Genomic DNA, 25202 nt, shown 5'->3' with positions numbered 1-25202 from the left:
ATCGTGCAGACTTTTAAAAATGGGGAATGGGGGGGGGGCGCATGCCCCTTTAACCCCAGCACTCGGGAGGCAGAGGCAGGAAGATGTCAGTGAGTTTGAGGCCAGCCTGGTCTACAGAATGAAACCCTGTGTCGAAAGCAGAAAGGAAGGGTGTGTGTGTGTGTGTGTGTGTGTGTGTGTGTGTGTGTGTGTAAGAGGAGGACATTTCCATTGGACAGGAAAATGGCTGTGGAATGGTGCGCCCATCTTTGGAGCTGCTCTGTTGATTTATACACAGACAATCAGACATTTTAAATAAAAGCACATGAACCCATTCACAGTGAGTACCTATACATGGTAAGGTTTTTAAAGAAAAACAATTTGGGCAAATAAGTTCTTGAGTGAATGATGATGTCAGTATACCTTTTAGTACTTTTAAAATTATGTACGTATATTTATTCTCTATACCAACTTTGAAATTTTAACGTGTGTTATATGTCTACATGTGCCGTGCAAACATGAGGGTGGCCAAAGGACAACTTGTGCTCACATTCTACCATGTGAGTCCTAGAGTTGAACTCAGTACTCAGATCATAACAACTGATATCAGGAATCTCGCTATCTGCTGTGTCATCTCATGGGACCTCAAACTAAGTTAAAAAAAAAAAAAAAAAAAAAAAAAAAAATCCCAGGCTCTTTTGCTTCGGTCACAGGTCTTTGTTCTCTCTTTTCCTCTTACCTGGGTATGTTTCTGCTGCTACTTTCAATATAGAGGTCCATCTAGTAGATGACAGGCAGGTCTATCAGCCAAAACCTAAATCCCTTATACTGTTATTTCATAAAACTAACAGGAACAAGCCTGTATAATCACAGGTCAGTAACAAAAATCTGGCAGTTTCCCCCACTTAACATCTAGAGACTGAGGATATAGCTCAGTCTGTGGCATGCTTGCCACACATGCATGATAACCTAAGTTCAGACCTACAGAACCCATGTAAAGAATCAGGGTTTGGTAGCATGTACATAAAATGCCAGTGATGGCCAAGTGAAGAAGGACCCCAGAGAATGGCCTGTCAGCCAGTGTTGGTTCAGAGTAAGACTCTTGTCTCAAAAGGTAAGGTGGGGTGATAAGGACACCCAATGTTGACCTCTGGCCTCCATAGCATGCACCTGCACACCACACTCGAAAGAAAATACAACACATTCTAAGCAGCTTATACAAGAAAGCTACATGTCTTTGTCCCCATCAACGTTCTATTACTTTTCACAGGGAATGTTACCTCTAAAATGTCCAAACTTTCTATGAATGTAAAAGGGCACATAGCACCTTTAGTAATGGGATGTAAAGATTCTCCTACAGAGGAAGGCATGTTACTCAAAGCTACCCTATGAAACAAGTTCTGGCCAGAGGTGTGGAGTGTGGGTGGGGGGACACACGCCTTTAATCCTGGCACTGGGGAGGCAGAGACAGGTGGATCTCTGTGATTTTGAGGACAGCCTGATCTACAGAATGAGTTCCAGGACAGCCAGGACTACACAGAGAAGCCTTGTCTCAAAAAAAAAAAAAAAAAAAAAAAAAAAACCCACACACACACAAATAAAGAACAAAAATCAAATAAACAAGAGCTCTGAAAGGAAATCTGACTTGCCCAGGTCTGATAACCCTGTGCCTTCCAGGCAGGCTGTAGGCACTGGGGACCGTGGAGTCATTAATAAGATGCAATTGGAGCCTACAGAAAGCAAGCAAGGAGCACTGCTATCGTCATGGCAGTCTTCTGTCTGTTTGCTATGTGCACAAACTCCTCCTGATTACAAATTGTCTTTGCGGGAAGACTCCATGGCAGGCAGCAAACTGCTGACTATATTGACGGCTGTCCTCTTTATACACAGCCTGATTAGCATTTCTATGCCTGCATTGCACATGCTAGCATTATAAATCACATGCTCACTGTCATGCCCAATAAATAACCAAACAGTTACCTAACAGCTAAGGGTATTACAAATGGATTGAACTAATCTTTGAATATGTGTGCCAATAATTACATTCTGTATGGTTTTCTACCTTTAAACCTAAAGGCAGGCAGCACTGAAACTGAATGCCATCCGAGAGGCTTTCACATTTGCCATGAAATGTCACTTGTATTACAGAGTTCACATCCAATTACTGAACACAACCAGCCAGAGCATCTATCACTTACATTAAAACAAGCAGAAGCCAGCGGTAGGGCTGTTGGAAGCCATCACATGGTTTAAATGGATTTCTCACCTTTCAAATATCAAGGGGTCCTCTTTCCCAGAACATCTCACCAAGGGGTTTGGCCTTTTAACAAAGACAGCTGCCCAAGCTGAAAGAACATTCGGCAGAGAAGACACACAGCAAAGCACAGTTCAAAGCTAGAGACATCTGCCCCTTGTGTTAAAATACAAAACAGTAAAGGATCTTTTATAGGAAAAATAATAAATACATGTAAAGGACAGTTTTTTCAAGGCCATTAACAAAGAAGCCAAGCCTCAGACCCAGAAGAGTCCCTGCTTTTGCTAAGTGTCCACACTCAGGGGAATAGTCCAGGACCTATTCATTTTCTAATTCTTGAGAACAAAGAAACCTATCTTGAAGCTCTTGCATGTAGGCCCCAGATCAAAGCATCACCAAGCACAAAGCTACGCCACTCTGTGACAGTGTTGCTGCTCACACTCTTACCAGGATTACACAGGAGAAGCCACCAGAGCTGCACAAATACACAACCAAGCTGTCCACCTACCCATGTCAAACAGGGATCTTAAAACCCTGACCAAGATAATTCCCCCAACCCTGACACAGAAAGTGGTGTGCATGCTCTGACCTGGATCGAGCTGGGCCATTAAAGGACAGTGATGGTGGACAGATGAAGTATTCCTTTGTCTGAGTCTGCCTTGTGTTCTGTACCTAACTTCTCCTGTGTGGCTTTATGCTGGAATACTGGCAGACAGCACAGATAGAGCATGAAAATTTAGGAATTAGCATTTGTGGTCCTGGGGCTAAATAAAAAGGCATTTCAATAAAAACTAACACACCAGGTATACTGGGAGGATGGCACCAGGGACAGCGGAGTTTGCAGACATTCTTCACATAAAAATAGATCAATAGTAAGTCAAAATAAACTCCTACTGACAGCCCAACAAAATGAACACAAATGTTTGCATGAACTCTGCAAGGACAGGGACAGTTTCCCATCAATCGACATGCCTGGGAGGAAAACAGAGAGGATCACTGGGGAATGTGGCTTTGTTTGTTTCTTAAGTAGCAGCACAAAAACAACTAAGGAAAGTTCTGAAAGTAAAAGGAATATTACTCAACCACACTGACCTAAAAATTTAGGGAAATTAAGTTTATCAAAAACAGGGACCAAGAGAAACGTGGTGTTGCAGAGAAAAATCTGTAAACTCAGCTACAGGGGAGGCTGAGGCGAAAGACTGTAAACCACAAACTAATCCGGGCTACACAGTGAAATTCCTTCCCAAAACAAAATAAAAGCAGTAACTAATAATTTTTAAAAGAACAAAAAAAAAAAAAAAAAGAGGTTAATGTACCCATAAGGGAAAACAAAACAAAGAGCAGAACAGTATCTGTGCTGATGAAGAGAGAAATCCACGTGCATGTGTGTAAACATGACAACAAAAATAAATACATTACACAATTTCAAAACAAGTTACTATCAAATAGATGTCCTCACACAGTAAAAAAGCCTACATTAGAAACAAGGCAAAAGTCATTTAGAAAGGAAAACCAGAAACAAAAACAAAACCCGAAAAATAAAAGAAAAAAAAAAAAAAAACATGAAGGAAATTTCTGACTTCTGTTAAGAAGTCCTCTCATCTGATGTGAATGGTGTGTCATAGGCACAATACTCAAAAAAAAAAAAAAAAAAAAAAAAAAAAAAAGTAATAGCTTTTGTTTTCAAAACAGAACTATAGGAGCAAAACAGCCAGATGTGGCAATGTGATCCTATAGCACTATTATTCAAGATTACAAGAGGATTTCAGTTGGACACCACTTTTACCGTGCCCTCTCAAAGAGAAAGTTTTGAAAAAATCAAAGTGAAGAGGAGAAGGATGAGGAGAGGGATGGGCAAGGGCTTCTTTACCCATGACAGTAATCCCTGTGCTTGAAATTACTCCTGTACAGTCAGCAAGATCACAAGTTTGAGATCCTCCTCCAACGTTCTCTGCTAACATCACTAGAGCTGGGGAAAATCTATGCATCTAGGGGAAGGGCGACAGAACTGTAAAAAAGAGTCATCACTGGACTTTGACAAACCATGTTCTGAATCAAATGAAAACACAGCTGTGCTGGGTAAGGTGCGTGTCACCATGCCTGGCTCAACTTTTTCTTTTATAGTTCTAAGAATTTAGAACAATACCGCCAGTATTAGTAGCTATTTCTACTATTACTTACTATTCTGCATGAGAAGGAGACAGAAAATCTGGCATGAGCTGTGTATGACCTCAGACTGGAACGAGGGTGTCATCGCAACTATCAGGTACACCTGGCAGGTTTGCGCCCCCCCCCCCCGCCCCGCAGAGCAGATGCATTTCCACGTCATTCAAGGGTACATCAATTCAGAAGCAATGAAACCCAAACTAGATTATGATTGTAAAATATCATCTTCAGGGAGAGGGTGGCTCTGCAGTAGGCATGTGTGAGGATGGAACACCCACACACACCGTCAAGAAAAAACTATCAAGCTCTAAGGTCAAATCAAAAAGTACTCAGGAGCCAACTCCAAGAGGCATCCAATGACGGGGCAATCTGGCGTCCCTAATGTCGCGTTTGGAAACTTGATAAATGGAGGGGAGAGACAGTCTTCACACAGTCTTGCCTACAGAAAGTGTGCCCCTGGGTTAAGAAATGGCGGCTGGCAGGGCACTGCCACAGACACGCACTCCAGTTAGTAGGTGAACATGAAACAGACTTACAATTTAGCAACTTCTGAGGAAAAGTTGGACAAGAAAAAATAAATAAATCAAACATTATGCGGCTCTTGAAAAAACTGTAGTACACTAATGTAGTGGTTTGAATAAAAATGGGTCCCAAAGGCTCAGAGATCTGAATGCTTGGTCACTAGGGAATGGCAATATTAGGAGGCTGGCCCTGTTGGAGGAAGTGTGTCACTTGGGGTGGGCTTTGGGGTTTAAGGCCTAGTGACTATCCCACCTGCTGCCTGTGGATCAGGATGCAGAACTCTCAGCTCCTTCTCCAGCAACATGTCTGCATGAGAGCAGCCATGTTTTCTGCCATGAGGACAATGGACTAAACCTCTGAAACTGTAAGTCAGCCCCAAGTAAATACTTTCTTTTCTAGAGTTGCCATGGGTGCAGTGTCCCTTCGCAGCAAGAGAACAGTGATTGAGACAGCTAACTCTAATTCTGCTCAGACAAACCACTAAGACTATCCAACATCTGGATCGAACTATTATCATACAGGAAATACAGAGGATGCAGGCACTGTGCAAACAGTAAAATTCAGATGGCACAAGATTCCTGGTCAAATGCCTTGATATCAACAACTAAAACAAAAGGGAGAAAGGGAAGACTTGACAGATGATTAATGTAACAGACTTGGAAGATATTTATAGACCAAGAACACCTAGTGTCTGGAAAGCCACACCCGATAATAGACATAAAATGATTGCTTGAAGCCAGGGTGGCAGTTAAATCTGTGGGGAAAGGAAGGGCTGCCACCACAAGGGAACAGACAGCCAGGAACGTGGGCCTGGGAGATGGCTGCACATCATAGTGATTCATGAACTACAGATGCCTTATGTGGGCGTTTGCATCATGTGAACACAAAGAGGTTTAGACAAAACAACAACAAAAAGACAAAGAGAAGCAAGGGCTAGAGTTCTTCTAACCAGAGAATAGAGGAAAAGGGGACACACACCTGTAAGAACAGTCCCACCAGGGCAAAGGTGAACTTCACACCTCAAATTTCAGCTAGAACCAGACACTACAGAGGCACTGTGCACAGATGAAAAATGATGCTAGTGCTAATAAACAAATATTCCGTAACTGTGTGGTTGGTCCAGCATCAGGCCCTACCCATGTTTTGTTTTTTGGGTTTTTTTGTTTGTTTGTTTTTTGGTTTGTTTGTTTGTTTGTTTGTATGAGACAGGACCTCACAACGTAGCCTGGGCTGGTACTGAATTCATGATCCTCCTACTCCATTTCTTAAGGGCTGGAATTTCAAGAATGTGCCAATATACCCAGCACAACTGTGTTCTCATGAATTTGTTTTTAGAATTACCTCTAATGACTTTCATCTTATATGTATTTCATGCAAGGTTACAAGACATTCATGTCCATTTCAAACCCTTTAAAAATCATCTGTCCATACCTTACTAACATAAAAATAATTCATATTATCTCATGAGGACAAACTATAATTTTAGTTCTAAGCCATTAAAATAAACATAAATAAAATCTGTTGAAATACTAATTTATACAAACAAAACCACACAGTCTCTTATATAAGTGCATCTGCTTTTAGTACTTTCTGCATGTTTTTTGTGTGAGATAAAATTTTTAAAATCTCAGAAATGGCTGTAACTCCTGGGGTCATTACTATTTGGGTGGAGAGATGTGTTTAGGGATCTAATTCAGTGCCGAATGGTCCAATCATAGCACACAGTACTGATGGGGGATGTCCTTCTGTATGCTGTGAATATTTCCCTTATTGGTTGATGAATAAATGCTGACTGGCCAGTAGCCAGGCAGGGAGCATAGGTGGGACTATCACTAGGAAAATTCTGGGGAGAGGAGGCAGAAGTGAGGCCTTGTGGCTGCTGAGGGAACAAAAGGTCCAGGCATTCTCCGGTAAGCCAAGACTACATGGAGATACATGGATTAAAAGAAATGGGCCAATAATTAAGAGAGAGCTAGCCAATAAGAAGCCTGAGCCGTTGGCCAAACAGTTTAATAATCAATATCAGCCTCAGTGTGTTCATTTGGGACTGAAGGGCGGCAGCAGGACCGAGCTAAATAGACACTCCATCATCACAGTGAAGGTTCCTTAGTCAGCTACCATTTTCCCCAGTAACAGAGCTCGAGAGCCCGCGCCTGTGAGTCCACCGCAAAGCAATCTTTTTAAAAGTGCAATTAAAACCCTGAAGGAGGACCAACTGGCTTTAACAGCATCTAATTAACTCATTCTCCACTTCTGCATTTACCACAGGGTAGATTACTGACAGTTCAACCTGTGAGCCATATTTGAGTAATAGTAGTTTAAAGAATTGGGATGATGCAGCTCTGGCTACAGTAGCCATTTGTGACCACCACGACAGACCTTCCAAAGGGAACTACCACACACTGAAGACACCAGAGCAAAGAGCAGGAGCCTGAGCCCAAGGACCATCACTCATCCTACTACCATGGGGGCACACCTTGTTTTCTGTAAGAACAGACACAACTGGAAAAACCACATGCCTACATTATTCATCACTGTGAAGTTTCAGAAACCCAGAATCACAGAGCTTTAGTTTCACATGAGAATAACCCTGAGAAGTAAGAAAGGAAGTGTTATCTCGATTTGACAGCTATGAAAACCAATGCCCTAACAGATTAAATAGCCTGTCTCAGTAGTGCAGCTAGCCAGTGTAGAATTAGAAAATGAACCAGCTGGGTCTCCCTTTCTCCAAGTACAATCTACTTCTCAGTGAACTGAAATTACCTCATCACAATTGCATATAAAACACAATGTAAATTAGAGATGTGACTCACAAATGACACTGGGTAGAAAGATCTACAGAATAAAACACCAGTCAAGCAGGGAAGCCAAAATTAGATCGAATGGCTACAGCCAAAGTTTGCAACATTTTGTAAGGCCAACAAGCATTTAAAAAAAAAAAATTAAAATTAAAAAAAAATTAAAAAAAAAAGGAAACAGACAAATTGAAAGTGATTTTTAACTATTTATTGCTCAGGCTGGCCTCAAATTCCTGGACTCTGATCCTCTTGCCAAGTCTCCCAAGTAGATGGGAATACAGTGGCAAGCCATCACCATGGGCTTAAGGCTCATAACAAAATGTAGCCAGCATTAACTAATTTAGTTAAGAATGAGTAACACTTAGAACAGAAACCAATCTAAAAGTCTGAAATATTGCCTTGGTTCTAGATAAATATGTAAATAGGTAGTATTTATCTTTTTGTTTTGTTTTTCAAGACAGGGTTTCTCTGTGTAACAGATCTAGCTGTTCTGGAACTCACTCTGCAGTCCAGGCTGGTCTCGAACTCACAGAGATCCTCCTGCCTCTGCCTCCTAACACCCAGCTATAAGTTGTATTTCTTAAAAACTGGAAATTGTGCCATGGTTAATTATAACCTATTGTGTTTTGATATAATCATAAAAGGCACCTGAGAACCACTGTCGATTAGATTCCTGAATATTCTTCAGTAGTAAACACATAATGATATGGAGCCATTCTCACTTCCCAGGAAATAAAGACATATTATCAAATGGCTGTCTGGTTCAAAAGGAAGAAAAAAAAAAAATCATCTACAATGTGGACTGCTTTAAGCCAAACTCCTCCACCTAAATGGGCATCAAACATTCCATGACAAAAGTGCTAAGGAGATCCTCACATCGTAACTACTTGCTAAATTCCAGACTAAACAAAAACACCAACCTTTCATTAGAAGCAGATAAAGACCCTTTAGCTACAGTGACTATTCTGTTAGGACATTAAAAAGAAACAAACAAGGACAGGATAAGGGGTTAGAGACAGGTATGAGCACAGGCAGGGGTACAGACAGAAGAACTCACCAGCTCAGATCAACACAGGAAAGAAAAGCAGCAATTCTCTCTCCAAAAGGCAATCCTTACAGCACATGAGCAATAGGGGAGGAGGAAGCACACCAGGAAGTCATCAAGCTTACATTAGCCCAGGGGTTGGCAGAATAGGGTCCCAGCTTCCGTCCTGCCTCTGCCAATTTCCCAAGTATTTTCTGGACAAAGACACATGCTTGAGCATGAGTGTGTATGGAACATCCATGGCCAAGTGAACAGCTATCACCAAGAAGACACAACATATCTCTACTATCTGGACCTTTAGAGAGAAAACCAGCCAGGTCTGTGTATAAAAAGTTTCTGTCAGTCAGGACCAGAAAAATGCCTCAGTGATTTAGAGTACTGGCTGCTCTTGTGACCAAACTTGGGTTTGGATCACAGTACCTACACGGTGGCTCACATCCATATCTTACTCCAGTTCGAGGGGACCCAACACCCAGAAACACACAATACACAGTCATAACACACAGGAAAAACAACCATATACTCAAAATATTTTTTTTTAAAAATCTGTGAGGGCAGGCAAAGTAAAGTGCTACATGAGTTTAATCCCAGCATTGGAAAAGTGATTTGGGATTGCAAGTTCAGAGGCAGCCTGCATGCTGTTGTCAATTTTTGATTCAAAAAAAGGAGAAAGAGGGGCTGGAGAGATGAATCAACCTTTAAGAACACTGGCTGTGCCAGGCTCAGGTGGTACAAGCCTTTAGTCCCAGCACTCAGGAGGCAGAGGAAGGTGGATCTCTGTGAGTTCGAGACCAGCCTGGTCTACAAGAGCTGGTACCAGGACAGGCTCCAAAGCCACAGAGAAACCCTGTCTCAAAAAGAGAACACCTACATGGTGGCTCACAACTATCAGACCTCCCCCTACCCCCACAGTTTTAGGGACTCTAATGACCTCATCTGATTTCTGTGGGTACCAGAGTACACACATGGTACATAAACATACATGCATTCATGAAAGCAGAAACTACATACATATAAAATCAACCTTTAAAAATTTTAAAGAAGAAAGTGAGAAGTAAAAGCATCAACAGCCAACGTGAGTATCATCACTGAACAACTGCACAAAATGTGACCGGTCACACAAGAGTGGCAGAAGCCGGCCTCCATCTCACAAGAACCTCAGGTGGAGGAATACAACGGAATTCAGTTCAGGAGGCTCAAGTCTGGTCTAGAGAAGAGCTGACTCAGGTAAAAACAAGCCTGTGTCAGGTGCACATCAGAGTATGTCAAGGACTTAGAAGTACACAGGCATTTTATGTCCCCTTAGGAGACCCAGAAGGGCACATGATGCAGTGAGTTAGGCCATAGTGCACTTGCCTACTCACACAAGATCCTGGGGTTCATGCCCAGCACTGCAAGGAAGAAAGCCCATTTGAGTAGAAACATGAATCACCTTCAGAGAGCTGCTGATACCATGTGACACACCATGGAAATGGATGGAAATGGTGCTGACACTCAATGCTGGTAGTGCTCAAGTGTACCCCAGGACCACAGAGGCAATTTCAACTTCAGCAATCCTAAAACCACAAGCATCACTCAATATGGCAGAAGCCTGAGGCATGTCTCAGTGAAAGGAGAAGTCAACTGGCTTTCACCTCCTCTATCCTCTATTTCTATCAGTTAAAAAGGCGAGTTCTTAACCATCTAATTCATAATGAAGTAGACTTTTAATCTGACATTTCAATTTTCAAAGACAGTTGTTTACTCTTTAAAAATCAGGTATCTGAAATTATAACCCAATGGAATGGGAAATATTCCAGGTCCTCTTCTAGAAATCTCACTAGAAGGAGGAGGAGGAAAAGGTTGTGCCTTTTCTCCACCCAAAAAAGAGGGTGGGAGAGAGGGAGGGAGGGAGGACTCACTCAGCTTCTCGCTCTGACAGCATGAGGGCAATCCTATTTGCAGAACACTGAAGGTAAGTGTCACTCACCCTAGCAGTACATAGGGCCACTGAGTGCCTCACTTTCAGCCCTCTGTAAACGTGGGTACGGTCTCTCCTCAATTAAGATAATACACTCAATCAGAACAGTCTAACATGGAAGTTGACAATTTAAACATGCACCCTACATTACTAGGATAAAATGTACAGGAGCCAGCATACTGCACTCTTCCATGCAGACATGTGTCCTTCATTTACTCCATCAACCAAATGCATGCAAATTCAAAGACAAGCTAGCAGTGACAACAACTCACAACACACTGCACAAGAAAAGCAGCGCAACAAAAGAGGCCGTGTGGAAGGCAGCACACAAGAGAAACAAGGCTCGCCTGTGCCTACAGAGGGCAACAGGCAGGCCAACAGGCATCTCCAGCATCCCGGGGTGGGCAGCACAGGAAGGGAGCCCTAGGTATGGGCCTGGCAATGCTACAAGTTGTACCGATTGCTCACTCCATCCCACTGGTCACACAAAGCTGACTACGGTCAACTTCTCCAGGAAAGCCCCAGCTCCCCCCACACCACAGCCTCCCTGCAGCAGCTGCACACAAACCATTGCCGCTGCTCTGTGGCACACAGATTTCAATGATGTCTTTCTTTCTGCTTTTCCTCATGACTCTACCTTCCCACTCAATCAGCCCCTAGCTACAGCAGAGAAAAGGCTTTGAGCACTCACAAAAGTAGTCAACTGGATTTCTATGTGGGGTTTGGCCTTGCCCCATGGTTCTGCTGGAGATGTCTCTAGCTCAGCCTTGCCCTTGGAGGGTTAAAACAAAGGGGCCTTCAGAAACAGTGTTACCCCCACCAAAAACACATTATCATCACACTATCAGTTTACCTCTCTTTGCAGACAAGGTTTCTAGCCCCACCCAACCAGCCCCCAGGAGATGGGGCTGCTCAGCTGTCTGACAAGCCTGGCTGCTGCCCACAATAGTGGCCAAGTACACCATGGGCTCTTCTCAGTCCATGTCTTCTTAGAGAGCCAGATAGCTTTTTATCCCAACCCTGAGGTTGGAGAGCCCAATGACTGACAGTGTGGTAAGCACAGCAGCAGGGCTATATCTCAGCCCACCTTTGTCTTTAAACCAGGCCATTGAACGTGCAGTCCCTTCTGCCTCAGTCTCCCAAGCAGCTGGGAAGTCGCGCCTGTGCCACCAGGCCTATGTAGCCAGCCTGACCTTTTACTTAATTCCCACCATAAGGCAAGGATTTACAGTTCAACACTTAAACAGCACTGCAGGGTAATGAAATATGCTCAATGCATGTGGTGTTTGCAAAGGCTAGGCATCAACAGCTGCAGAAGAGAAAACAAAGATAAGTAAGCAGTGGGTAGAGTGTGTGTGCCCAGTAACTTAAAGAATACACAAAGGCATTCACACAAAAGAAAACCACATATCTACTCCAGAGCACTGTGAATTGGAAGGAATTGTCCAAAGGGACCTGCCAGAGTGCCTCGCAAATCTCCCTATGCCAGGGACAAATCACCAGCAGGCAAAGCTCACGTAATGAAACCCTGAGAGCCAGCCCTTAATAATGCAGCCTTCCCAGGACTGCGTATTGATTTTGTTTCAGAGGAAGGAGTGTGTGTTACCTTCAGCCTTACAGCGAAGTGACAACATCAAGAATTCAAGCACAGAACTTCCCTGACACATGACTTCTCAAACTGAGCCTAGGAGTCTTTGTCATTTTTCATCTATTTCTAGAGAATCCCTGCCTCGCGCATGTGTCTACCTACTTGGCCCACTGAAACCGTACTTACTAGTCTTTCAGTTTCTACAGTTTAAATGCACCTATCTGCCAATGATATGTTTCCCATTGCTCCTATAAATATGACTTTAGCCATGCACCAGATACTTGGTCCATTCCCACCTGCTTGTCAACACCCCTGCTTGATGGTGCAAGTTAAGACGGTGGCTACAACCACAGCACCACATACAAACAGACCCCAAACCTTACTCCATTTCTTTAAATGGGCTTTTTAATTCTATCTTACAAGTGGAACAAACTCTCAACTCAACCTCTCCACAAACAGATTCTGTAACCAACACAACAAAGCACAGGCTTCTCCTTACCCAGCCAAACAGCTCATGTCAAGAACACTGAATGATGAATTTTGGGGTGGGGAAATTACTTTCACTTTAAAGTGATTCTTAAGTTCCTCAACTAACTAATTAATATTTTAAGTATACAATGTACAGCTCCATTAACAGAGTTCAGAGCTATTAAGAATTTGATTATAGCCAGGAGGTGGTGGCACACACCTTTGGTCCCAGCACTTATAAGTTCAAGGCTGGCCTGGTCAACAAAGAGAGTTCCACAATGTCTTGGGGGGAGGGTTATTTTTTATTACGGCCAGGTGTAGTGGTGCACACCTTTAATCCTAGCACTCAGGAAGCAGAGGCAGGCATATCTCCATGAGTTCAAAGCCAAACTGGCCTACAAGACCATGAGTTCCAGAACAGCCTTTCTCAAAAGGAGAGAATGGGGGAGGATGTGGGAGGGGAGGACTAATAAAGCTTACACCAAGCCAATTAAGAAGTACTACTGTAGTGGTCAAAAGCTAGTTAGCGAACCTGAACCAACACCACCAGTACATTTTTGCCAGGTAAAAGCCAAGTCACTTCATAGCAAGCTAAGCATACACCAAAAAGGGGTTAAACAGTAAAAGAAAATATAGAACCAAATGAGCAAAGCAGTGTTCATTGCACATGACATGGGCACGCTGTTTCCAACAACATGAGCTAAAGCCAATTTTCATCATCTTTTACTTCAGAAATATCAACAGCCACCCTAACTAAACTAATGTTGATATTGAGGATTCTGTTGATTTTGACATTTGGTTGAAATTAATTTATAAATGCCTTTTACTACTATATGAGGGATATAAACACAAAGATTACATGTAGTTTATATGTTGAGGAAGTTAGCAGACTTCCTGGGATGGACTTAAGAAAAGAGCCTCACTGGGTGGGGAAGTACCCTACTGCCAAGTTTACATCTGTAGCTCTCTCAAAAGCAAAGTTCCCTTTCCGTAATCACCCATGCCTGCATTTCAGTCAGTCAGTGGTTGACCAACCTGAATTCCTGAAATCTATACTTCAGCATCTCCTGGAAGACTCTTACAAGGAATAGTGATCCCTGAGGCCGACACTAGGAGTACTGAATTCATCATCGTTGTTGTTTCACAAGGTACAAACTGAGTCTCAGAGGAAGTACGCCATCAGGTTATAGGACAAATACTACCCCCATGACTGAGACAGTACTACAGTCTCGAGAGTGAAATGAATGGTTTTAACTGCCTCCATTATGGGGTAATCACTTCAAACAATTCCCCACCCCAAAGCACAGCAGCAGAGAGAGCTAAGACCAGCAGCAGAGAAGAGAGGGAAAGGCATGAGATGCCAAACAGAACTGACCAGAACTCTGAGTGAGAACAGTGTCCATGGCAGAGGAAGAGGGGCCCACAACACAACACAACAAGGAATATAGGGGAATAGGTAAGAGGAAAAACTGAGGTCATAGAATTAGGTTCTTTTCTGCATTCTGTGAAATGATAAACAGCTTATAAACTACAAGCTTGCTAGAAAATCTGTTACTATAGGGCTATGGAAAAAGAGCATCTGGGCTTCAAAACAATATATAAAATATTAACAGGCTTTCATTTTTTAAAAGCACAAGTGTTCTAATCTCAAAAAATCTGGTGCTAAAGAAAGTGATAAGAACACAGGGAGGGGCCGAACAGCGGCCCTATCTATGATACAGGACTGTATGCACACTGTACTACACTGCCCACAGCACTGAAGGGCAGGGGTAAGGAGACTGCACAGATAAGGCAGCCAAGGCTGTTGGTTACACAGCAGGGCCTTGTCTTTGTCAGTTGTTTGTTTTTCATGTTTCCAGACAGGATTTCACTGTGTTGCCCTGGCTGTCCTGGAACTTACTCTGTAGACCAGGCTGGCCTCGAGCTCACAGACACCTGTCTGCCTCTGCCTCCCGAGCGCTGGGATTAAAGGTGTGCTCCACCACCTGGCTTTTTTTTTTTTTTTTTTTTTTTTTTTAAGAGTCAATCTTAAACAATTAAATCTCCCAACTCAGCTTTGATCTCCTAGCAACGAAGAGGACAGGTGCAGCCCACATGCACATGTAGGGCAGAGGGAAAAAAGGCAGACTTAAGTCCCCTAGAAACCGCAGCACTATGGCTGTTTGGATGGGGCTTTCACAGGCTGCCGTAAGGCTTGCACTTTAATCACTGGGGTGGGTGGGTAGTGACATAAATTGGACTTGTCTCTGAGCACACTAAGGGAATCCTAGGCGATGGCTCCTTCCCTCTCCCTCATCCTACACTTCTCATTTCTCCACAGTTCTTTGTGCTAGAAAACATCCAAACCAGCGACCAGCATGTACTTCCTCCCTCCCTCCCCCTTTTCTGTTTTTTGTTTTTGTTTTTGTTTTGTTTTGTTTTTCCAAGAAAGGGTTTCTTTGTGTGGTCCTGGCTGTCCTGGAATTAGATTTGCAAACCAGCCTGGCCTGAAACTCACAGATCTGTCTGCCTCTGCCTCCAGAGTGCTGGGATTAAAGGCATGCACTACCACCACCCAGCTCCAGCAGATTCTTGAAAACTGGTAAAAAATTGTTTCTTCAGTACATATACTAACAAGAGCAAGTAACTTTAAAATTAAATCTAATGAGTTCATGTACCTGCATATGCAGAGAAAGCTAAATTATAACGTAATGGATGCTATCCTATAAAAACTAAATAACAAAAATAGTCTATTAGCAAAGACATCTGGTGCATCATGATAAGGAACACTAGCGATGTTGTCTACAACCCTGTAATCAATTTTTTTTTCTCCCAGCAGCTCTCATTACACTGTACTAGATCTGTATGCCTGCAGAATTTATGGGAGCTCCACATGGGGTTGGAGGCTCTGCCAACAGGATGCAGCAAGAATGACTTTGGCAACACAAAGCATCATTAAAGAACAATCAATACAATTAGCCTTATGCAGCATCCTCTGGCTCAAGGAATATTTATCATCATGTTATTGACTCTTCTCCAATCTACATTGGTGATGGCATCTAAGGACTCCACCAATGATGAATTTATTTAAATCCTCAGTGGATGCTGAAAAATAGCAATACCAACCATCACTAACTCTATTATAGAAAGTTTACTAAAAGATCAGTGTAATGGGCAAAATTTAAAATCTATTCAGCAAATCTTGGTTAGTAAGTACCACATAAAAGTATCTAAGCTAGCATCACACTGATCAGAGTAAATCAAGAAAATATCAGCCTGCAAGATAAGCCATATTTCTCAGATACATAAAGGACATCACATGGAAGACTGAAGTTTCCCAGGTAGGCAGTCAAAGCCCCACTGATTTTTCCCTTAAGGTATAAGGATTCTACCCACTACGTGAGGTCCCACCTTTCACTGTGTGTGCTTATTATCTCAAGAAATCCTAGGCTTCCATAGAAACCCTTTTTGGTGGCATCTAACTCTTGAGTAATTACATCAACTATATGAATGTGACACTTTTAGCAATTACTCCTGGTTTTGTTACACTTGTGAGATGGAGATGGAAGGTATTAAAAGGTCCCTCTCTAAAGCCCAAGCTGGCCTCAAACTCAAAACAATCCTGGTGTCAGCCTCCCAAGTCCTGGGATTTCAGACATGAAAACACACCCAGCTTGTTGTAATTATCAAAAGTGATCTCTATAGGCTTGTTCTTCTTCCTTCTACATAGGGGTGACAGCCCTAGTCCTCCAGTTAGCATTCCCTTCTCTATACTGCATGCTATTACCAAGTGAATCTTCTGAAACAATGGCTTGGATTCTTTTTCAAGCCTTCAAAAGCTCTGCACTGCCTATCCCATAAACAGCTTAATTAGTCTGACTGTTAAGATCGCAGACCTCATCCCTATTCTAGATCTTCACCTCTGCCTCCCACACCCACTAACATATGCTGTTCAGGGACATCCTACATCTCTTCACAGCCCCCAAAGTAACCAGCACATTGTCCACACTGTAAGATACGTGTATACTCTGGCTATCTCTATCATACTGACATGCCAAAAAACGTGCAGCTTCTGGATTCTAATCCCTTTTACAAAAATGCATGCTATAACCTGCACAGAGAACTCAGTAATACTGTACCCTGCATCCACACAACTGATCATGTATGTGTCGACAGTATCTGGTGCTAGCTATGTGTATGCAAGATGACTGCCCTCCTGCGTTATTCTCTAGGTGAGTACAAACTTAAACCTACCAGTCTAATGGCTCTTCTAGTTATAAACAGTCTTGGGTACTCAGTTCAAAACAATAAACAGCTGTCTTCTAGAAAGGTTACCATCAAAGTCCTCCAAAAAGGGAGCGAAAGGAAGCCAAGTGAGCACACAGTCTACAAGCAGGAAGCGGCAGCACCTAATGCCCTCATGAGCACCACCACTGGCTGGGCTCCTGGCTCCGGGGCTGGTGCAACATAGCCACTGCATCCTGCACCATCCCATGCATCTAACCTTCTCATCAAGTCGCAGAGGGCTTTTCAGGGTACAACCAGGACAGGCAGAGCCACCCCCCAGCCCCAGCCCCAGCCCCCTGAAGGGCTTTCTGGCTATTGCAGAAAAACCTCACTGTTTGTCAACAGCCTTTTACAATGTGTCCCCTGAAGAGGGCAGTGGCCAAGACAGTTTAGATTTGTGGAGTCCCAAATGAGCCTTGGGAAACGCAAAATCCACACTTGGACTTAAACTTACCCCCTTTCCCCCATCTCAGTTGCCAACATCCATACTCGCTGCTGATTGCCAGCTCCTGCTCCTTGCAGCAGCCCAGCATGCTCTCTGCTGGTGCCAAAATACCCTTCCACAAACCCCACTAACTTCTGGAACTGTCCTAGAGGGGTAAGGCAAGTCCCGTATTGTGCTTCCTCTGTGCATGTACTTATTACTCTTTTAAAGACACACATCATACAGCACATTTTAAAGGGGCTCTGGGAAGGGAGGTAATATCCTATTTTATACCCTATGGGATATAAAATACTGATAGCTTTTTAAAACGGGATTCTCCTTACCCCTACAGGCCCTCTCCCGGCTTCAGAAAGATGCTGTGGTGGCTGTGACGCCACCGGCAGAGAGCATGCTGGGGGGTCACACAAAGCAGGAGCTGGAGATCTGCAACAGGCCTGGGAATTGTGGACCTAAAAGAGAAAACAGTTTTAAGTTAAGGTGCCTAACACCCCCATCCTGGTTACCAGGGGCACTCAGCACACAAGCAGGTGTCAGCAAGGGTCCTTAAAGAGCAGAGAACCACTGACATCACTGAGAATTTGTCCCCACTTTAGTCAAAGCTGCTTCTTTAAGTGTCAACACCCCACAACCATTCTGCTCTGTATTTTAACTGGGTCCGTCTTCAGTATGGTGTGTGCCCCTCAAAATAACCAAGTTAAGATGCTATGCCAAAGCATAGCAACAGTGCATGCTTTGCTCATCATGAAAGCAACATTCCAAAGAGTCAGACAGACAGGAGAAAACTGTGAGCAGACAGATTGACTGAGCTTTCAGAAGAGTTTCTGAGGTGAGAAGCTGGGAGCATACAATCCGTGTACATTTAGTAGGAAAGCACCCAAGGGCTAGCTAGGGTGGCCAGAGAAAACACGGCCACTTCCTGAATCCTTATCTAATTCTAAAAAGCTGAAGGCAAGATAAACAGACAACAGCTTCAAACACAAGAAAGGAGTGCATTGAATTGAGTTTTAGTTTCCTCAAAATGTCCCAAAAGTGAGAATAATTAACAGGCAAGCCATTTCAAGTTCAAGAAAGGTATTCTTTCTTTTAGGGGTTAAAAATCAGCTTAGCGTGTAACAAAACTCTATTAAAAAGGAACCAGCAGAGGAGGATAAAGAGCAACTTCTGAAAGCCAGCCCTGTCCCTTAAGCACAAGAAGAGACACCTCAGACAACAGCTTCAAGCTGCACCCTTCAAATATTCAAGAGCACATAGATAGATAGCATATAAAAGCCTAACTACAACAATCGCATGCAATAAGTGAACTTTTAAAAAACCCATAAAATTCAAATACTTATTATGTAATTACAGTTATTTAAGAATTAAACAAACAAACTTTAACATCGAATCATCATCGCAGTGTCTTGCTGCATATGTTCTGTTTTGAGGCCAGTCTCTTATTCCTGCCAGCTCCATAGATAGCTCTAGGAGCCATACCTCATGACTCCCAGAACACAGCAAACTCCAAGGAGAAAATGCAATTGAGTGCTCCAGTATAGTCAGTATTTTTTTCACAATAAACAAACAATAAAACTGAATATCTGATTAAATCTCTTCAGTCAGCAATTCAATTAACCAGAACTCAAATTCAAGTATCAAATCCTCCTCCATTCTAATTAAGGGTTTCAATTTTTTAAAAACCTAGCAAAGCATTTCTCAACACTTTGGCATTACTTGTTTTAAATATGCAAAGAGTTCAAACGACCATTACAACACTTTTAGCATTTAAGAAAAACCTGCCTTTTTGAGGCAAATTATCGTTCATTCAAATCAGAAAACACTGATGACATCTGGAGCTTCCCTAATTTTCTCAGTAGTTTTTTTGGACACTTTTTTGAATTGGATGTTAAAACAAAGATACATACATACATACATACATACATACATACATACATACAAATTGTGAATTTCCAGTTACAAGAATCAAGTTTGAACAAGATTTAAGCAATATTCTTACACAGCAGATCTCTACAAATATAACCATCTCAAATTTTTGTAAGCTCTTTGAGAAAAAAAAAAGTAGAATAATCAATTTTCTGCACTGAAAATTTTTACATAGATAATGTTCAGTAAATTATATTTAGAGATTACATACAATTAAACAAAATATCATTTACTTCTTGATAGTCCTAAAACCCAATTAAATTAGGAGAAAATGAATTACCCAACTTCACGATAATTACACAGCACTAAAACGTCAGCTCCTGCACCTGCTCTGGCACTGTTGACACTGAAATCAGACCTCTGAGAAATGAGCACATGGGGCCCGAGCTCTGGGTTCCCAAAGAATCCTTTTGATTTCTACCGAGGTAGATACTTCTCTGTCCATTTCTAAATAGACAATCACACCACACAGAAAGATGTGGGTACTGAAATACAATCTTCTAAGATCACTGCTCTGTGAGGAGGAGTGGGATCTGGCCAGCCAGCAACAGCCTCACCTAAGTCCAAACAACTCCAAACAGGAGAATTCCATTCCAACTCAAGACTCCTGAGTATAAACCACATGTGCTAAGACCTTTCATTCCCGTACACCTTGGCAGTGACACATAATCATAAGCCAAGTGCCCAAGTGCCTTTAAAAAAAAAAAAAAAAACAAGTGTAGGTGGCTTTTATTCAAAGCAAGAAAAAGGTGGTGGCCTCTAGAAGAGTTTGGCATCAATTCAACAAATATGCAACAGTTCTTGCCTTAGAATCATACGCATGTGTGTGTGTGTGTGTGTGTACACAATTACTATACACCCATTTTTTAAACAAGTAAGGAAGATAAATCACAATGTAAGGGTCCAATAATATCACAAACACCAACATTTGAGGGGCAGGTCCTATGCTTGACTTTTTTCATCTGGAAACAATCTACTTGCAAGGTCACCAAGCACAGCAACTAATGAAACAGAAATGGGAATCTGACAACTTGACGTCAAATTTAAATTATCAACCTACAAAGCCTGCCAACCTTCATCTCAGCCCAAGACAACACTTCCCAAATGTTGAATGACACATTCAAACTAATGGAAAGGCCCAGTCTTACCCCACCTCACTGAAAAGAAGGCTCTAATATGATACTGACCTACAACTAAAAAAAGTAGCTGCTTCCCAGATGCCAATACATTGCATGTTCTATGCTACAATCACAAGAGCCAACAAGAATGAAATAACTGTGCACAGTCCACACATCTGGTAATTCAGCAACATGCAGAATCTCAGCTGAAGACCATGTCTCTATGTGCTCTCTTCTACTATACTGTCAGGGGATACACAACTAAAAACAATGAGTGGCAACAAATTTTTGGAGTGGGTTCTGGGTACAAACTAGAGCTCAAAGAGAAATTACACACACACACACACGCACACACAAGTTGCTCACAAATAATGAAATATAAGGGTGTGTGTGTGTGTGTGTGTAAAGTGATCAAAGAAAACTAGGGGCTATGATTCCTTGGTTATTCTACGCTAACAAACAGATGAAAATGGCTGCTGTCTTGCATATAAAGAATGCAACAGCACACGCCTCCATCCACAGTTCAATTCACTCAATAGAGGCCACTGGAAGCTCTTTAATATTATTAATGGTGTTAAGGAATATTTAGACAAGGTTTAATCTTAGGGATGAGCTTTCCAGTTTTAGTACAATGCACCAATGGTATTTACCTAAAGTACTATTTGTAGTAATTACATATCCTTCCTGGAAACTCATTTGGTATAAACAAACCTACAATTACCCAATGTAAGTAAGAAACCCAAACCATACTTCCTTCTAAAGCACAGATGATGGCAATCAAGAACATGCAGCATTCCCATCAGAACATTAACAGAACGGCTCTGGGTGTTATGCTAGGAATAAACAAACAACTGATAGTCACCACAGGGAACTCCATGGTATTACACGATGACTCATACTAATTTTAACAATATACTTAGGGTTAACTTTCTCAAAATCCATGATTGTTTCTAGGTAGAAAATTACTTCATTTATGCTTAAGACTTGAGATTATGGAATGTTGATATTCTGAATAAAAACAAGAGTTCCTTTCACAACAAAAAGAATTAAGTCTTCCTATCAATCCTTTCCAGTGTCCTCTAAAAATGGCCAGTGTCTAATAATGCCACAAACTGTCTAATGCCACAATTAGAGTCTAAGGTTGCCCAGGGAAGAAACGCTTTATACTTCGTCAGTGCCCTCTGCGTACCCAACAGAGAACACAGAACAGGTCTGCAACAGGTGCCTGTGGGAGGGCTGAGTGTGAACATCCCCAGCCACCTGCTGGGAACACACACCGTGATGATCAAAATCAAAACATCAAAGCAAACTAGGTCACACAGAAAAGAGTTGAAGATGTTATTCCAGGTTCTTTTGCTCCACTCCATCCAGCCCAAGTGGACCATCGTCACCTCCACAGATGCTGGTGGAAAGGGGCAGGTCTCAGGGCGAGAGTGGCTGCGCCAGCATCCTCTGGTGCCTTCCGCTTTCTCACCTGCTTGAGCAGGCCGGCATGCCCAAGATGCTCCAACCTTACTATCCTGACTCACCCTTTCGGCTCCACCCCTCTGAAGACTGTCACAGTGCCTCCATTTTCCCCAAATCTAAATTTTAAAAGAAATCAATCTTTTCAAGCCAGGCCGCTACTGTTACCATTAACATCACTTCCAAGAAGTAAATTTATTATCTGAGACTGATTCTGAAAGCTCCAGTGCAGCTTTATTTAGTCACCCATCTTTCCTCCTGCCTCTAATAAGTAAAGCCTACTTCACTTTCTTTGCTTAAGCATACTCTCCCCACCCGCCTCTGTCTATTCCTTCTATGAATAACTCTAACCAATATATTTAAACAAGATTTCTCCACTTGGAAATACATGCATTACATGAATATAACAGAAAAGAATCAATGTTTCCCTACAGAACACATAATTTATTTCCCTTAAAAATGCTACCTTTAGCCAGGCAGTGGTGAAACATATCTTTAATCCCAGCACTAGAGACCTCTGGGCACTCAAGACTAGCCTGGTCTACAGAGTTCCAGGAAGGCCAGGGTTACACAGAGACAGCCAGTTGAGGAGGGAGGAGAGCGCGCGCGCGCACACACACACACACACACACACACACACACACACACACACACACACACACGCACGCTACCTTTGGAGTGTTCCTCCATTGGAGACCTTCCCATTCTCCATTTTGGGAGTTCTCACTTTGTAAATAAACTTATGTTTGTTCTCAAAGACTCCTAAGCGTCAACAACTTGGTTCAGTTACGAATTTAATACTCTGTACTATCATGGCCTCCATCTAGCCCTGTGCAAATGCAGGCTATAAATGGTGTGGGAAGGTAGCAGCCTTATGTGCTCTGAAGATCTGACTTGATAAAGCAGAAGCCATGAGCTCATCCCTGTAGACAAAAGGGCCACAAAAATGACCTCAGCTTGGACATCTCTGAGGAAATAAGAGGCTACTTACATAGCCTGGCATGCTCTATGCCACAGACATGGACTCTGAAGGAACCCTGAAACAAGCTCTAGTAAACAACCCAAGTCTCCACACAAAGTCCAAATGTTCTCCCTTTCACACACTGCACTCATAAAACACTACCCAGGGCTCTAGGAGTTCAACATACCAGTATTATACTGGTCTCGGTGACTTGTATATGGCCCTCCAACCGGGTCTCAGTTCGTTGGCTTTGACTGCTCTTAGCACATGACACAGCACTCCTACAGCCCAGCACACTCTTACGCAGACTCCACACCTGCCACAGAAGAACTGTTACTGCTGATGTAAACATCTCTTAGTATAGCCTCAAACCGAAGTCTAGAACACCCATCATGTAATACTTCGAAGCTAATGCTGTGCTTTTTTAAAGCTGTTTTTCACTGTTCTGTTTTGCCATGTTAATTCGCTTTGAGCAAAATCTACTGCAATTTCTTCTTTTAAAACCCTTCCTATGAAGGGCAGACTAGATTACTCTCATCTCTGTCCTTTCCTAAGTGCACAGAGCTGAGGAAAAGAAGAAAAGGAGGGGGAGGGGCTGTATTTCTCCCTGGAGTAAATATTTCATCATCTCTAATGTTCTCACATGACAACTACAAGTGTGTGCTGAATACAGACCCTCAAAGAGAAACACTATGTGGTTTTAAAGGTTACCTAAAAGGTAGCACCCTATAGCTCACTTGTTTTTGTAGATAGCTTTAATGTTTTTAATACTGACAACAGAAGCTTCACTTTTATTGCTGTTAATACAACAAACAATTACAGTTCCACAGCAGGAACCTCTGCCCAGAAAAGTAACTTCCACAGTAATCAGCATGGATGCTGTTCAAACAGGAAGGCACCTGCTAACCTGCGCGTGCAAGCGCACGCACACACGCACGCACGCAGATACACACACACACACAGAGCACAGCACAAGGAGAATATGATGGGAATCTAGACGAAAACATCTTGATAGTTTTATTTCAGAGCTATATATTCTCTATGGAGCTCTGGCAGTCGTTCAGCAAAATCACATACACAGATAACAAACACAGAAAGAGCAGGAGCTGCAGCCACTACCAAAATAAAAATCTTCTGGAAACCTCCCAAAGTTTCAGTTATCAGGCAGTATCTGTAAAAAAAAAATCTTTGTAAAGAAAGATAAAGAACAAACATCTGCAAAAGAGGTAAGAATTCATATTGGCAAGAAAACTAAACAGAAAGTATTTGATTTACAGGTTAAGCTGCAAGGCCACTTAGCAAAGCAGCCAGGGGGCTTAGAAGCAGCCTGATAGGAATAAATATATCTTACCAGTAAATGCACAATGGACTTGCTTTACTGTGTTAATTCTTTAAAGTGAAGTATCACATACATTGTGTGTAAGAGCACCCTCAAGCAATGAAGGATTTGGGGAGAGAGCATACACAGATGATCCATTATCTAGAAAGATACACAATTAGGATTGCTCTGCACTTATAATCAGGCTGGGGTTCTCAGTTTTCAAGTAAAAGGATCCCATTCCAAGGTAAAAACATTTTAGATGGTTCACAATGATACTGTATTTTACACACCAATTGTATGAAGAAAAGCCATTAAAAACAGCACCGTTTAAGTATGATGCTCTTAAGTAAGGGAAAAGTTTGGAAAGTCAAATGGAATATTAATGTTTGAAAAACAGGTGGACATGTGTGTGAAGTACACATATGTACACATATGTACTGATCGGGAGGGAGGGAGGGGGAGGAGAGGGGCTCTCTGTGTAGCCCTGGCTAGCCTGGAATTCACAATGTAGACCAGGCTGTCCTGGAACTCCTAGAAAGCCACCTGTCTCTGCCTCTTAGCACTGGAATTAAAAGTGTGTCACCACACGTGGCCTCGTCGTGTTTGTTTTACAAACACCCGGGGAATCTATCCTGAGCCCAAAGTGAGAAAACCAATGTCTAAAAAAATCAAAGATTTTTGTCAGAAGCGCTATCCAGACAGCCTTACCCCAGGCCAAATTCCATTCTCCCAACTGCTCCTGGCAAGGATGTAGTCCATACCTACCATCATCCTAAAAAAAACTAATCTTTGGTTTACATTTCATGCTCATTAATCACTAAACTGACTTCAGGCTCTTAAGACCAGCTGAGAGCAAAGAAAGCGCCTGAGAAACTAGAGGGACTCTCTGAGACTGTGAAAACAGCTGCCAAAGCAGACAATACCTGA

General features: G+C 42.4%; 1 protein-coding gene across 5 annotated transcripts in view; it reads right to left on the bottom strand.

Moving 5' to 3' along the window:
• Rere (arginine-glutamic acid dipeptide repeats) overlaps positions 1 to 25202 on the bottom strand; it is a 186164-nt gene that overhangs the window by 140344 nt on the left and 20618 nt on the right. For 2 of the 5 annotated variants that reach the window (XM_051173787.1, XM_051173788.1), the window contains exon 3: positions 17815 to 17940. The exons of the other annotated variants lie outside the window; for them this stretch is intronic. In XM_051173787.1, the coding sequence (XP_051029744.1) occupies positions 17815 to 17940 (126 nt within the window). The remainder of the gene's footprint in view (positions 1 to 17814; positions 17941 to 25202) is intronic. 5 annotated transcript variants of the gene reach the window in all.

Source organism: Phodopus roborovskii, unplaced genomic scaffold (genome assembly GCF_943737965.1).
Source record: "Phodopus roborovskii unplaced genomic scaffold, PHOROB, whole genome shotgun sequence".
In the NCBI taxonomy this organism is placed as follows: domain Eukaryota; kingdom Metazoa; phylum Chordata; class Mammalia; order Rodentia; family Cricetidae; genus Phodopus; species Phodopus roborovskii.
Note: the sequence above shows the minus strand (reverse complement) of the source record. Positions and strands in the feature narration are given on the sequence as shown.